Here is a 14,672-nt window from a genome sequence, read left to right on the forward strand (position 1 = left end):
CTTCTTCTTCTCCTCCATCTTCTTTGGTGATGGTGGCACTTTTGGATTGGTTATTACTAAAAGTGCACCGGGCAATAAGAATAAATGGTATTGGGGAAAAATGATAAATATTGTACACGTAACAATGGGTATAAAGATAGGTGGCTGCCCGGAGGGCAGCACAGTGTGCTCATGGCTGACTGCTGAGCAGACCTCTGTCGGGCTGAAAGAACATCTTTTAGATAAACAATTAATAAACATAAAAACAGAAAGAAGAACTGAAGCCTCTTCTCATCCTTCGATACGCGGGCTGCCCCAAGGCCACTCCGGGCCTTTCCAGGCCCCTCAAACAGCTGAAAAACCGACACCCCCCCCCCGCCCCATGCCAGAGGGGGGCAGGAGGCAGAGGCCCGGGAGCCTGAGCAAAACTCAGAGAGCCAGAGAGCAAGCAGACTCAGGGCCGTGGGAGGAGTCTTAAGATCAGATTACAGCCTTCTAAGAACGGGAAGGTTCTAGAGTGAAATAGCTGATATAAGTATACTTGTGTTAAAATGCCTGCTTGGATGGAATAACATCCAATGAACATATGAAGAGAACACCTGCTACAGATATGCCAACTATCAGCACCCATCATCTGAAGACAGTGTGGGCTGGGGCCTAAAACTGAAGGTGATGATAAACAAGGGCTCAAATCACAGCCAAGGAATACACATGCTCTATAAAGGCAGACCCAAGGAGGAGCCATGCTAAACAGTTCTTGGAACATGTAAACTAGTTTGGAGAACAAGTTTACTCTGCATAAGGGTCTATGAATATGCAACAGACTGATGTAAGGAAAAAGGTATTTAAAGGATATTTCCAAAGGTAATGGTGTGGTCTTGACTGAGTGCCAAGATACACCCGGCCATAATAACCTTTGCTCTATGGTCCTTGTCTCCTATTATCCTTTATTAAACTTTTAAAATTTTCACAGGAGAGTGAACGTGTTTTTCACATGTGAACTAGTAGTAATGTAGTTATATGTTAAATAGATGTTATGTAACTGTTCACAGTCACCAGGAAACATCAGGTTCTTATTAGGAAACGGAGAGAAAGACTTGCATAATACTACTGTGGATTTTTTTGCCAAGAAAATGAGAAACCCTAATTTTTTTTGTTACACTTGGTAAGTGTGACTTCTCATAAATTATGTTGTAATCCTTTTAAAGTGATATGTGCACTTAATATTTGGTATGCAAAATTCAACTGGAAAATAATCTGAAACTTCAGCTGAAATCGCAGCTGAATCAGGCTGCCCAACAGGAGGTGTATGCAGAGATGTATGCAGGGCTGAAATCACAAGATGCAGGATGGAATATCTGAATTAGAATGACTAGAAATTACTTGGATGAAAAAAGTTATGAAACTTAAGACAGAAATCTTTATTTTGAAAAAGAAATCTGCAAAGGAATAGGCAATTGCAGTCTTTAACACTTTAAAAAATATAACGTCAATGGTACTGTGTTAAAAAGTGTGTGTATATAAATGCTTATATTTTAATGAAATGTGTATTTCATATGTATATTTATCAATATATTGGAAGGCTTATAACTGAGAAGTTGAAAGACACTAGTACAAAGAAAACTTCTATTTCCTTTTCATCTGTGAAAAACGCCAATCACTTGTTTTTAAATTTTTAAAAGTTTAATAGTAATAAAATGGTAATAAAGACAGTAATAATATTAGAGTAACAAAAATTTGGACAATTAGGGTTAGGACAATACGAGACAATAAAAACAAAGAGTTACAGATGGTCCGGGTACGTTTTCTGGGCAAAATAAGGACAGAAAAGGACTCAGGTTAACAGAGGATTGACCCTTAAAAGCAATAGCCTGTTGCATATTCATACATCTCATACATGATGCATAAATTCCATTCAAACACAGGATTCTGTCTGGTCAGTGTCAACTTCTTCCTCTGAATTCTGACGGCGTCTCAGGGCTGAGCGAGGCAGGAAGAATTTAGTTTCTTCTGATAAGGGAGCAATAAATTCTTTTTCTCTGAAAGATTTAGGTGTCTTGTGGCTGCTATCTAGGTGCAAGTACCTCATTCCTCTCTTAAAAAATATCCCACATACACAGTTTCTAGTTTAATTACAAAAACTACATTTTAACTACAAAACTACATTTACCATACTATTAAAATGTGAATACAGCACTACTAATCAATACAACATAATACATACAGTAAATATCTGCATAGAGCCATATAATATGCACTTTTCACATCGTCCAAATGCTATGGTACGGTGGTCCAGTTGTGAACAATTTTTCATAAAAACAAGGTGAGGACAGTATAGAGATATCATTTATGTATGCCAAATTGACTGCGGTTCTTGTGGCAGAGTAAGTTCTTCTATAGAAGACTTGTGTAGAGTCCTCTCCTGAAGTACTCCTGAATATTGTGAAAGGAGTGAGGGACTTGTTTTTACAAACTAACTGTGGGTCTGCTGGTAGATAAAACTAGCAGTGAGAGAGAAAAGAAACAATGGGAAGGATTCCACTGATTGATGAGTGGAATGAGAGAGATTTGTCTTTACAAACTGTAGGTCTGCTGATAAATAAAACTGGATACTGAGAGATGAAAGAAACAATGGGAAGAACCAAATTCCATAGGTATTCCACTGAGTGACACGAGGAAAAGAAAAAATTAGGGGGAGAGTATACATTAGAAGGGAGTCTTAGGTATTAGGGATCTCAGTCTGTACCTCTCAAGTACCTCAGGCAATGAGGAAAGAGAAAGGAAAATGTAGTTGGGAAATTAAGATAAAAAGGAGGCTGCGTCCTCCAAAAATTTGGGAGACCCTAAGGGAAATGCCCCATGGCCTCTCCCTTTATTTGAATAAAGTTACAAGACTCCTTTGTCTCCTTTTTGGACATAAACCTCTGGTGTTGGTGGATTAATTTTCCTGACAATAGCTTCAGGATTTGGGCTTTTGTTTTTCTAAGCATTTTCTTCACACAATTGCTGCCTTTTTTACAGAAAAGCACTTTGACTGAGAGTGAACCACAGTAGTTGGAAACTTATTCATTTTCCCATGCAGAATCCTTTTTCTATTGTACTTGATTAGGATAAGGAAGGACAAGAGGTACAGTACTATTTAGTTCCTATGCAAAGCTAATATTGGCAAGGATGTTTGGCATCTTAAGTTGCTATACTTTACACTCAGCTGTGTGCTGAGTTTGACCTTGGCTGGATGCCCAGTTCTCACCAAAGCTGCTCTATCACTTCCCACCTCCGCTGGACAGGGGAGAGAAAATATAATGAAAGACTCATGAGTCTTTCATTATATTTTTGGACAAGGAGAGATCACTCAGTAATTACCATCACGGGCTCAACAGACTCAACTTCAGGATATTAATTTAATTTATTACCAATGGCTATTATCAATTAACAACAGAGTGGGATAATCAGAAATAACAACAAATCTTAAAACATCCTATGCCCCACCCCTCCCTTCTTCCCAGGCTAAACTTCACTCCTGATACCTCTCCCCTGCCCCCTTCCCCAGGAGGGCAGGGGGATGGGGAATGGGAGTTGCAGTCAGTAACTATCACACCTCTCTGCTGCTTTCTCCTCATGTTCTTTCCCTTCTTTAGTGTGGGGTCCCACCCACAGGAGACAGCTCTCCACAAACTTCTCTGCTGTGGGTCCTTTCCACAGGCTGCAATTCTTCATGAACTCCTCCAGCATGGAGTCTCCATGAGGTCACAGGTCCTTTGGGTGCATCCACCTGTTACCAAATCAGTTATATTTCTTTAAAAAGGAGCCTAGGCAGAAGTGGGGGGAAACTGTTGAAAGGAGAATTACTCTGTGAAATAGGTAACAGATTATGGACAAGATCTGGGTGATGTCCATGTGATAGAAAAAGTTTAGGGCCACATGTTGACCTCTTCCTTTCCCCATTGGTTGAGGTACTAGGAAGGTACAGCCTTTCCAAATTGCCTATCACATACCCCCCCCACCCCCTTGATCCTTTCATTTTCATTCAAAGTTCAGAAATGCAGACTTGCACGGACCCATTTGTCTGTTTCAGGAGTCAAACTGTAGGGGTTCTGTAACAAACCTGCAGCTTGAATTTGTGTGAAAAATGCGTATTTTATGATTGGCTTTTCGCAAATATTAAAATGTATTCATGTATTTATATGTAGTGTGTTAAATATAGTTTTAGGTTATAAAAAAAGTTAAAATAGAAACTATGCTATGTAAGATACTTTTTTTAAAAGAAAGGACTCGCAGCGAGATAGTAGCCACAGGACACCTAAATCTTTCAGAGAAAAAGAATTTATTGCTCCCTTATCAGAAGAAACAAACTTCTTCCTGCCTCGCTCAGTTCTGAAGACGCCGTTAGGATTAAGAGGAAGAAGTTGATGATGACTAGACAGAATCCTATGTTTCAATGGAATTTATGCATCATGTATGAGGTATATAAATATTCAACAGGTTATTGTTTTTAAGGGTTAATCCTCTGTTAACGTGGGTCCCTTTTCAGGCTTATGTTGCCCAGAAAAAGGTACCCGGACCATCTGTAACTCTTTGTTTCTATTGTCTCATATTGTCCTAATCCAAATTGTCCAAATTATTATTACTCTAATTATATTGCTATTTTTATAACCATTTTATTCCTATTAAACTTTTACAATTTTAAAAACAAGTGATTGGCGTTTTTCACAAGTTGGTAGAGTTATTAAGACCCATTTCAAAAACGTTACCACCCATACCCTCACCCATGGAATTGGTTGGAAAGACATTAGTACACATGTTCCAGATCACTACTGTGGTGTGTTGTAGGTTTGCAGGAAAGAATGAGAAACTGACCCTATCTTTGCAATGTGAGTCCACGGGTACAAGTGTGGTGTGACTGTAGGTGTGACACGGGATGATGGAAGGAGGGAGAAAGGGGACAGGCAAGAGGAGTGGTACGTGCAGCGTTACTCTAAGAACAGCTCTTCCTCGCGCCCGGGCCTCAGCGAGGGGAACTACAACTCCCAAGAGCCTTTGCAACATCAAGCGCAGGAGGATTCACGCCTTAAGCGTGGTGGCAGCCTACGCGACATCGAGGGTGCTCTTCTGCGGGCGGGGGCGTAGTCATTGGCGGAACTACAACTTCTAGCAGCCCTTCACACATCTCGCGCGTGCGCACGGCCTTGGTCCGGCCGCACTTTGCCGTTGTCGCCGTAGGTGTGTGTGGAGGGGGGAAGGGAGTGAGCGAACGCGGCGGTGAGGAGGGGGGTGAGAGTTCAGAGTTCAACCGCCGTTGTCCCTGCTAGCTTGCACTCATGATTCCTATATGTCCGGTAGTTTCTTTCACCTATGGTAAGTAATGGCGCTCGATGTTTCTGTGTCCGTGAGCGTGGGGGGAGGGGGGCGGCGGCGAGGGGAAGGAGATGCGGCCCGCGCGTGGGGCGGAGGAACGGTGGTCCTGAGGCGCCGTGTCTGACCTGCGCTCGCGCGCACTTCTGTCTCTTGTCTGTCTGTTCCTTTCTCTCCTCGCCTCCTCCTGCCGGGCCTCCTGTCATGGCCCCGACCGCTGCCGCCTCTTGGTTATCTTCGCCACAGTGCCCAGCCGCCTGGGAGAAGATGCCAAAATGGCCACCGGCAACTACTTTGGATTCACCCATAGCGGGGCTGCTGCCCAGTATAGGTAACCACCGCGACCCCTCCCTTCCTCCCTCCCTCCGTCCTTGCCCGGAATCACTTCCCTCTTCGCCTCCGGTTTCGTGTCCCTGATCGGGATCTCCCCGCCCCCTCGGGGTGAGTGCTCGGGACTGCTCCCATCCTCCGCCCCGTGTGGAGCCTGCTTCTGCAATCCGCTACTCCGCGATAGTTGTGCTTAGAACCCATCTGCTTATCTGCCTCTCCCGCAGGTCTGTTTTCTTATCCTGGTAAGGACCTCCCTGTATCCCCAGTGGTGTGAGGGTGGGGAGGTGGAGCCAGACATCACGGAGGAGGCAGCATCAGATCCCAAGGCCCTTAAATTAAAATGACCACTTAGACTCAACAACGCCAACAAGCTACTGCCTGCTGCCCCCAGACACTTTTCCTTCCGTGAAGATGGGGCTTGCTCTCCAAGTCTTTGCTTTCCCCTATGTCAGTGTGGGAGGATGGAATCCTTTTTAACATGTGTTAAAATTACACCAACCTAACCTATGGGATAGATAAGGGAAGAATAGAAACAGCAGAAAATACAGGGGACTGTCCCATTCCACTGAAGCAATGTTATAAATAATGTATCGGAAAGTAGAGAAAGTACTTTTGGAGCCATGCTCCTTTTAAAAAGATTACCTACTTGGGTATCTAAGATCAGGAGCAGGTCTTATAGTGGAGCTTGGGGACATGTAACCATATATTTTGTATAGGTATGTTGCCTTAAATTTTTGCATCTTTGTGCATCCAAATTGTGTGTCAGACTGTTGAAAAGTAATTGGTAGCATCTATTATCTCACTTTTTCTGAAATCAAATTACTTAATTTGACAAAACCCAGATACAATCATGAACATCATCACATTTTTGGCTTGTGTTGGAGTAGCACCTTGAAGTTCATATTTGAATGTTTGTTATTAGTTTCATGAATTTATAATAAAGGCCTTCCTTGACTCCTAAGTCTTAGTTAATGGGAAAATAGTAGGATAAAGCAAATATATGAAATATGAGGGATTATTGGCAAATGAATGCAGATGTGTGCTACTGTTATCTATCTAATCAGAACTGCATACCTGACATAGTCTCAGGAATATACAGTTTTATGTGGGTCATGGAACGACTCCCAAATGATTATTTTCTGGAAATGGATATAAAATAAATGAATTTTCATTTACTCCAATGTATAATAGTTAAAGGAGGGGATTAAACTTAGCTAAGCTTTTTCTTTCTTTTTTTTTTGATTAGGTGCTCACACTATGTTTATGTTTTACTTGACAGTTGTGAAATTTGAAACTGGGTTGTCATGGGTTATGAAGGAGTTTTTAAATAACATAGAGGATTTTTTATTTTTGTAAATAAATAAACAATATTTGAGTGAATAATAAACTGACATCTATATATAATGCATTTTTGAAGTGTAGATTAATTTTTAAAAAATATTATTCCTTTTATTGTGGAGCTGAGGTAGTCTGTAGACTTTGAAATTTCCTTAAAACCATATAATTGGAATATAGTTCAGATTCAAAACTGTTTTCATAGTTAATCCTAAATGTATTCTTGAGAAAATGGAAAGACTGATAGATTGAAAGCTTTTTCTTTTGCTATCAAAAGTACAAGATACCATTCCATTTACGTATCAGTAAAAGACTCTATCCTATAAATGGTTTGTATATTTGCCAAGTCTGAAAGTGAAGAGGCAAAGCAATCAGTGTTAAAGCAGTCCTTTCATAAGAATGAATTTAATAGTTTGAACAGAAAACACAGGAGTCAATGTCTAAAAGGGAGTTTATCTTAATGTAATGACATGATTTAATGAGAGAAGCATTAGATTATGCAAATACCAATACAGAAATTTTTTCTGAATATTCCAATACCTTTGTGCTAGTAGTGGTATTAGGTCTAGGGTTATAAGCCTGCATGCAATGCAAAACTCTGTTACTTATTTAGGTAACTATTAATCCATTTATTTACAAGCCTGAAATAAATGTGAAATTTGGTGATACTAGTCCTCTTTATTTTGTATGTGTGTGTGTGCATTCTGTAGGCCACCTTAACCACTGTGTGTCTATTCAGTTTGACATGAACAACCTAATATTGGCTTGTTTTTCATGTGTAAAAAATAGCATTCTTGATTCACTGCTGGAGAAGAGGCATAATTATGCTTTTATTTTGAAGTTGGCTGACTGAAATGTGGGGATGCTGATGGAGAGATAGGGACATTGAGAATTGTTTGGACAGAGAAGTGTGCAAATGTGATGGTCTCTTATCTTGTTTCAAGATTTTGTTTCCTGTTAAGAAGATAAAGAACTTTTGAGCATCTGAGTTTCATCTTACTTATGTTCATACCGTGTACCTACTCTAATGAGGCGGGTCACAGATGCGATATTCTTGGGTAGTTAGGACTGAGTTGTTAACTTTGAATTGCTAAGTGTGGTGAGTCTTTGCAGGTAAAGGGAATTTATTGTAGTAAATAGGGTCCAGAGCCAATCACAATGCCTGTGAGTTTAGATTAAGATGCAGTCTTCTAGGTAGCCATATGGAAGTGAACTCTTGCAATTATAGCTAGTTTTTCTATTTGAGTGCAGTGTATGATGTTACCGGATATTCAAGACTTGTACAGAAGTATTATGACCCACCCTAGAAGGCAAGGGTAACCTAGCTTCTTGTTAATCCCTTGGGGTGGATTAGAGTGAAATGACACTGATTCATGTTTGTAAATATATACATATAGGGTTTATTTTAGAACAATTTGGTTGCAATGGAAAGCAGGTATGTAGCCATTTGGGTTATTATTATCTATAGTAATACAGCAATATAAAAGCATGAAAATATCATTTAAGAAAATGTATAAGAGAAAAGAAAGAAAGGATAAGAGTAAGGGAACATATCACTACCCATGGATCTGCAATGAGACTTGATGCAATTTCGATATCCATTGGTCACAGTAGTGATCACTGTCTTGATCCATTAGGGGTGGGGAAAAACCCCTCAAAACACAAAGTTCAATGGGTTAAAATATTCTCAGGCTGTGTGGGAACCCCCAGGTACCTCCCCTGGGGGGGAGCTTTCAGTCTTCTGGTGGAAGGCCTCAGAAATTAGTCTAGGGGCACTTTGGGGGTCTTTGATGGTTTATAACACCTTCTAACACATGGCATCTGCCTCTCACATCAGCACAGTTGCGCCAGTTACGCCCTATCAGACCTGGAGACTTGTGTCCAGTTCTGGGCTCCCCAGTGCAAGAGAGACATAGACATATTGGAAATAGTCCAATGAAAGGCCACAAAGATGATGAAGGGGCTGGAGCCTCTTACTTATGAAGAAAGCCTGAGAGAGAGAGCTTGGACTGTTTAGTCTAGAGATAAGAAGGCTCAATGGGGATCTTGTTAATGTATATAAATACCTAAAGGAAGAGTGCAAAGAGGATAGAGCCAGGCTCTTATCAGTGGTGCCCAGTGAGAAGACCAGAGGCAAATGGGCACAAACCAAAACACAGGAGGTTCCCTCTGGACATCAGAAAATGTTTTTTAAACTGTAAGGGTGACAGCACTGACACAGTTTGCCCAGTAACCTTCTGGAGTCCCTCAAAGATGTTCAAATAGTAGTCTGGACATGGTCCTGGGCAACTGGTTCTTGGTGGCCCTGCTTGAACACGATTGTGCCCTCCAGATGTCTCTTTGAACCTCAGCCATTCTTTGATTCTGTGATTTTGACAAGGAAAATGTTAGTGGTTGATAGTTTTGCAGGCAGACATAACATCTAAAGCTCAGTTCTTTTTGTCATGCATTATCATTGTGAACATGGCTGTTATCTAGACTTGAATAACATCAATGTTTTGATAATGAGCTGTCAGTGGTGCGCAATCACGTAAAGAGAAGTAGATGGATGAATTCTGCAAGATTTTGAGCCAGTGTGGCCCTTCATTCCACAGAAAATCAGATTCACATGGAATTGAAGATTAGTGTGGAGAAAAATACATGGTCACAGCTTGCTGCCATCAGCCTTATCTAGCAGGTTTATTATAATGGTATTTCATAATATATGGCACTTTTTCTGATACTAATGTATCACAGACATCAGTATTTTCCATCACTAATGTCAGTAGAATTTAATGTAGTTGTGTCCTACCAGTTGGGGGAGGGGCCCCTTGAATCAGCTTTCTAGAGGGACTCTGGCACGGGCAGTCGCTTGGTGATGTCCTCCAGCTAGCCCTTGCCTCCTGGCCCGTGCCAAGAGTGGCTGCCCCCTATCCTCCCCTCGGGACGGTCTGGGTGGCAGTAGAGCAGGGCTGCCTAATTCCCAGAGGCAGCAAAGCTGTTCTGTGCGTCTGCTGATAGGAATCCCAAGTCGAGGAAGCCAGAACAAAGGAGACGAGAGGGGCCACTTGTATAAGCTCTCAAGAGGGTTTAATCTCCAAGAGGGTCCAGGGACAAGTGACAAGCTCTAACAGGGTAACAGCAACTTGGGAACAGGGGAGGGTACTAGGGGAGGATACAAATCTTAACCAATAGTAGAACAGCAGAGGAGGAACCTAGGGTGGGGATCAGATTCTAGGTAACCAATAGGGGATAACATGAGAGGGGATCAGGCTTGGCACACCAATGGAACTTTGAGGAAAGGGTGATAGCCAAGGAAGGTTCTAGAGAAAGGGGTGGGGTTACATTTGATGAACAAGGGAAGAGGGCAGTACTTCCAGGACTGGCAGGGAAGGTCTGGAAATCAGGGAGGTGCAAGGGAGATTGACATGGGGACTGACATAAGATTAGGCAGGAAAATAGTAAACAACTTCAGGGCAAAACCACTGGGGAAACTAAACAGGGTACATGGAACAAACCACTATAAACTCACAATAAGGAACACTTTAGGATTACAACAGAAAAACAATCTACCACAGGACCCCTTTGGAAGTTTCCTCACAAATTTGCCTTAAACCAGGACAAGTTGTTATTCAAAGATTTGAGTCAAAGGTGTTTCTAAAAAGCCCAAACTTTTCTCATGCACTGTAGTACAATAATTCTATGTAAAGAATTAAGTCTCTTGATTCTTCAGGTTTTTTAGGTAAGATGTGAAAGATGAGAGGAAGCTGGGTATACATTGGGGTCTAAAACTTCTGAATATAAGTGAGCTTATTTGGAAGGAGGAAGCAAAGAGCATGTCTTCCCTGAAAATGTTGGGATAAATTAAACTCTCTAACACAATTATTTGTATTAAGGAGTAGGCATTACTTTATTCCAGGCCAGGTGCATAAGGAGATAGCTACACCTAGGTGCACACAACTTTGAAAACTTTTTACTTATGTATACATTATTAGTAAACAAATTAATGTTCATTGGTTCTAAATTACATAATTCTCTTCATTAATTAGTATTCTATCTTCTACTGGTTATTGATTTCCCATTTCTCATGCTTATTAGTCCACATTTTAAAGTATTTTTATTATCTTTTTCCCAGACAGGGAGTCTGCAACACATGTTAAATTGTCTTTGTTAGTCTCTTCTTTATCTTCTGGTTGCTTCAACATGTATTTGGAAGGCTCTAAATTCTGGATTCCAGGTGTCCAGCTTTTTACTCCCTCAGGCTTTGTTCATTGAAACTTATCAGGGTTAGTTTAGCAAAACTTAAAGTTTCAGTGATCTAATAATCAAACTCTTAACAATAACAGTTTGTTAAAAAACCAAAAGAGCTACATGCCCTGCGTCAATAGCTACATGCTGGCTAAAGTGGAAAATTACACTGCTTAAGTAATGCGGCTTTGGGCTGCCATCGGTGTCCCAGACAGCAAAGTCCAGTTAAACACAACCTGTCCGGGCCCCTCAGGCAGGCTCCAGAGCTGCAGGCAATCTTAGCAAGCTCAGCTCTTAAGTGAGATCAACTCTTTAGTGATTCTCAGCTCATTAGTGATTTTCAGCTTTTTGCTTGCTAAGTGCCTCAGCAGCTGATGCAGGGAGAGAGAGGAGAAGCACTGTATGAGGTTCCACAGAGATGTCTTTATTGGCAGCTTCTGCAAAGGGTCTCAGTGACAGGTCTTCTGCCAAACTGGGCAGAAATAGGGGTTTATATAGGGTATAGGAGTTTAGGAAAACAATCCAATAGTAAGGGTCAAGGCAAAAGTGACCTATAGTCTTACAGAGATAACAAGGGTCCGAAGATGGAAGAGGGGCTTCTTTTGGTCCAGTCATCATGGCTAGGCATTTCTTATCTTAGGCTGCTGACTGCCAGGGAGGCCTTGCAGGCGCTGTGCCTGCTACAACTCCACTTTCTGTATTTAGTAAAAAAGCGTTCCCTATAGTTCTTTTAAAACAATGGAAAAGGCATGAGAACATAGCTAACACAATGACAATTACAATGAAAATCCAGAACATTCCCTTAACCAAAGATGCAACCCATCCTTTTATCCTCATTGACCAAAAAGGTCATTGACCCAGTCAGGGTTGTTTTCTACTTTTAAGTCTTTCACAAGTTCCTTCAGTTTCTGGATGTTTGCATGGATGGAGTCTGAGCATGAAGAGAGATTGAAGCAGCACATCCCTTCAAAGTCTTGGCAGCCGTGTCTGTGGGCAAGCAGCAGGAAGTCAATTGCTGCTCGATTTTGAAGTGATGCATGTCTTGTGGTTTCTTCTTCCTTTAAAAGATCACTCAGGGCAGCAGATGTAGCATTGGCTTGCTTATTGAGCCAGCACCCTAGGTGATTTATTTCACCGAGGGCTTTAGCTGCAGCTATCCATGGTAGGAATAGGGAGACAGCAATCTTTTTTGGTTTGTTCCAATCGTATAATTTGGGATCGCAATTTTCATTAAATTCCTTGTAGGACCTTTTGTGGCATTTTAATTCACTTTCTTTTTTCCAGTTATGTAATAAGGTGATATTTGGTGTGAGGGTAGAAAGTTTTCCAAGCATACAGGGACCTCCCTGGAGCTGCGAGGGGGTCCCAGCCCATACTCTGTCACCACAGATGAGAAATGTTCCCTTGGGTAATACTTTGGGGTGGAGAGAGAATACAGAGATCACGTGAGCAGTGTAATTACACCAATTGGTCTAGTTATAGGCTTTGTTAATTGTTGATATGTCTTTTCAGTATGTGTTTTTTGTCTGGTCAATTTCTGGCCAATTATTTTTCAGATGTCTAAAGTAAAATTTGACACAGTATGTTGCCTTGGAGGACCCAAACAGGTCCAATTCTTGGGGTTCCTCTAGAGCATTGGCCAAAATTTTTGTCCACTCATCCCAAGTATCTACCAGGTTGGATCTCTTACCTGTGGTGCTGAGGAGCTCTAAATTATAGATAGGCCAGTTATCAACTACAAAGGGAATTCCTACCAGACATGTGGAAAGTGGATTATAAATGTTTCCCATGGATCAGCACATGTTATCCTGTTTCAATGTCCTTGCTAAGGTTACCCAAACATTATGGCTAGGCTGTGGGCTAATCCAGCCAAAGGCATATGGTACGGTGAAGAACACCCAGGCAGCAGTGAGGACAGCACCAACGGAGATATTTTTCATCTTTGGACAGGAATGGGGCTTCTGATAGGGAATATAAGCAAAATTTGTTATCTTTATGATGGGAGGGGAGGGTTAGGGTTTTCTCCCTTGTTCCTTTCCTCCATTCCTTTCCCCCCTGCTTCTTTTGTTTTTTTCTTTCTTTTTCTATAAGCCAAAGATGGGGGAGTGGGTATAAGGTTAGAGGGTTTTTGGTCAGAGTCTAGCAAGGGAAATAATAGGGTTTTTTAGGTTAAAAAGGGGTAATAACATATAATTCAGAGAACAGTTGTGTGTTCCAGCTGGATCTGGCTTATGGCTTGATGCAGCAGAATGTTGTTTAGCTTTCTATTTTGTCTGCTGTCACGTGATGGGACGGTCTTTTCTTCTGCATGTGGATATTCGGCGATGTCTTCGTCTCCAGGCAGAACTGGTCTGGTTTTGAGGAGGATTTGTATTTGACTCAGGGGAATTCTTGTCAGTGTTTGTGGGAGTAGTGTTTGCATTGCCTAGGTATGGTTTTATGTTTTTTCTTGGGTATCATCTTGGACCAGATGGTAGTAGAACACACACATATCCTCTTCCCCAGGTAATCAACTGGAAAGGCCCAGAAATTTGATGTATTTCTGGGTCCTTCACTAGCACAGGTGGTTTCTCAGTGAGCCTTGCTTGGGTGGTATTTGCAAAGTGGCAAAGTATTGGGGGGGTCAGGCTCTGATGTTGTACAATTTATGAAGTTGATAATGTAGAGAGCCTTGCAAAGTCTTTCAACTGGAGATATGATTTTTGTTACTCCTGACTGTTGATTGAGGACTCTTTTGAGGGTTTGATTTGTCCTTTCCATGATGGATTGTCCTGTGGGATTTCAGATATACCTTTCTTGTGTTCTATTCCCCACTCACTGAAGAACTCTTTTAACTTACAAGAGGTATAGGCAGGTCCATTATCTGTTTTGATCTCCTTTGGTACTCCCAGGGTAGTGAAGGCAAGGAGGAAGTGCTTAATGGTGTGCTGTATAGTTTCTCCTGGATGAGCTGATGCAAATACTATTCCAGGAAACAGATCAACCGATATGTGCACATATTTTGACCTCCCAAAAGGTCTGAAGTGAGTCACATCTGTCTGCCACAGCTGGCAGCTGTTCAGACCTCGGGGACTGACTCCCGTCCCCATAGATGGTATTTGGTAGTTTTGACAGTTTGGGCATGTCGCGACAATAGCTTTTGCTTGATCTTTTGAGAGCTTGAACATTCTGATAAGGGCAGGTACGTTTTGATAAAAAAATGCGTGTGACAACTTTGCCCGGGCAAAGATGTTAGGGACATTAGCAGTTTGTACTGCCATGGCTAATGCATCTGCTTTCTTGTTCCCTTCTGTGATGATACCTGGGAGGTCAGTGTGTGACCTCACATGCATGATATGGTAAGGTTGCTTTCTTTGAGAGATTAAGCGTGGTAATGCAGAAATCAATTGGTGTAACTTTGGATTAGTAAATCTCTTTGAGAAGAGCATGTTCCGCTCTCATAGCTATAC

The 14,672-nt window shown here is 41.5% G+C and overlaps 1 protein-coding gene across 4 annotated transcripts in view; it reads left to right on the top strand.

Moving 5' to 3' along the window:
* The first annotated feature begins 5,058 nt into the window (after nucleotides 1-5,058).
* Nucleotides 5,059-14,672, top strand: part of LOC141726841 (zinc finger RNA-binding protein-like) — an 82,784-nt gene continuing 73,170 nt past the window's right edge. The window contains exons 1-3 of one of the 4 annotated variants that reach the window (XM_074531946.1): nucleotides 5,059-5,334; nucleotides 5,578-5,662; nucleotides 5,886-5,903. In XM_074531946.1, coding sequence (XP_074388047.1) covers nucleotides 5,298-5,334; nucleotides 5,578-5,662; nucleotides 5,886-5,903 — 140 coding nt within the window. In that variant the 5' untranslated portion in view covers nucleotides 5,059-5,297. The remainder of the gene's footprint in view (nucleotides 5,335-5,577; nucleotides 5,663-5,885; nucleotides 5,904-14,672) is intronic. The other 3 variants (XM_074531947.1, XM_074531948.1, XM_074531949.1) reach the window with 3 other exon arrangements.

The sequence above is a fragment of the Zonotrichia albicollis genome, chromosome W (assembly GCF_047830755.1).
Source record: "Zonotrichia albicollis isolate bZonAlb1 chromosome W, bZonAlb1.hap1, whole genome shotgun sequence".
Lineage (NCBI taxonomy): Eukaryota > Metazoa > Chordata > Aves > Passeriformes > Passerellidae > Zonotrichia > Zonotrichia albicollis.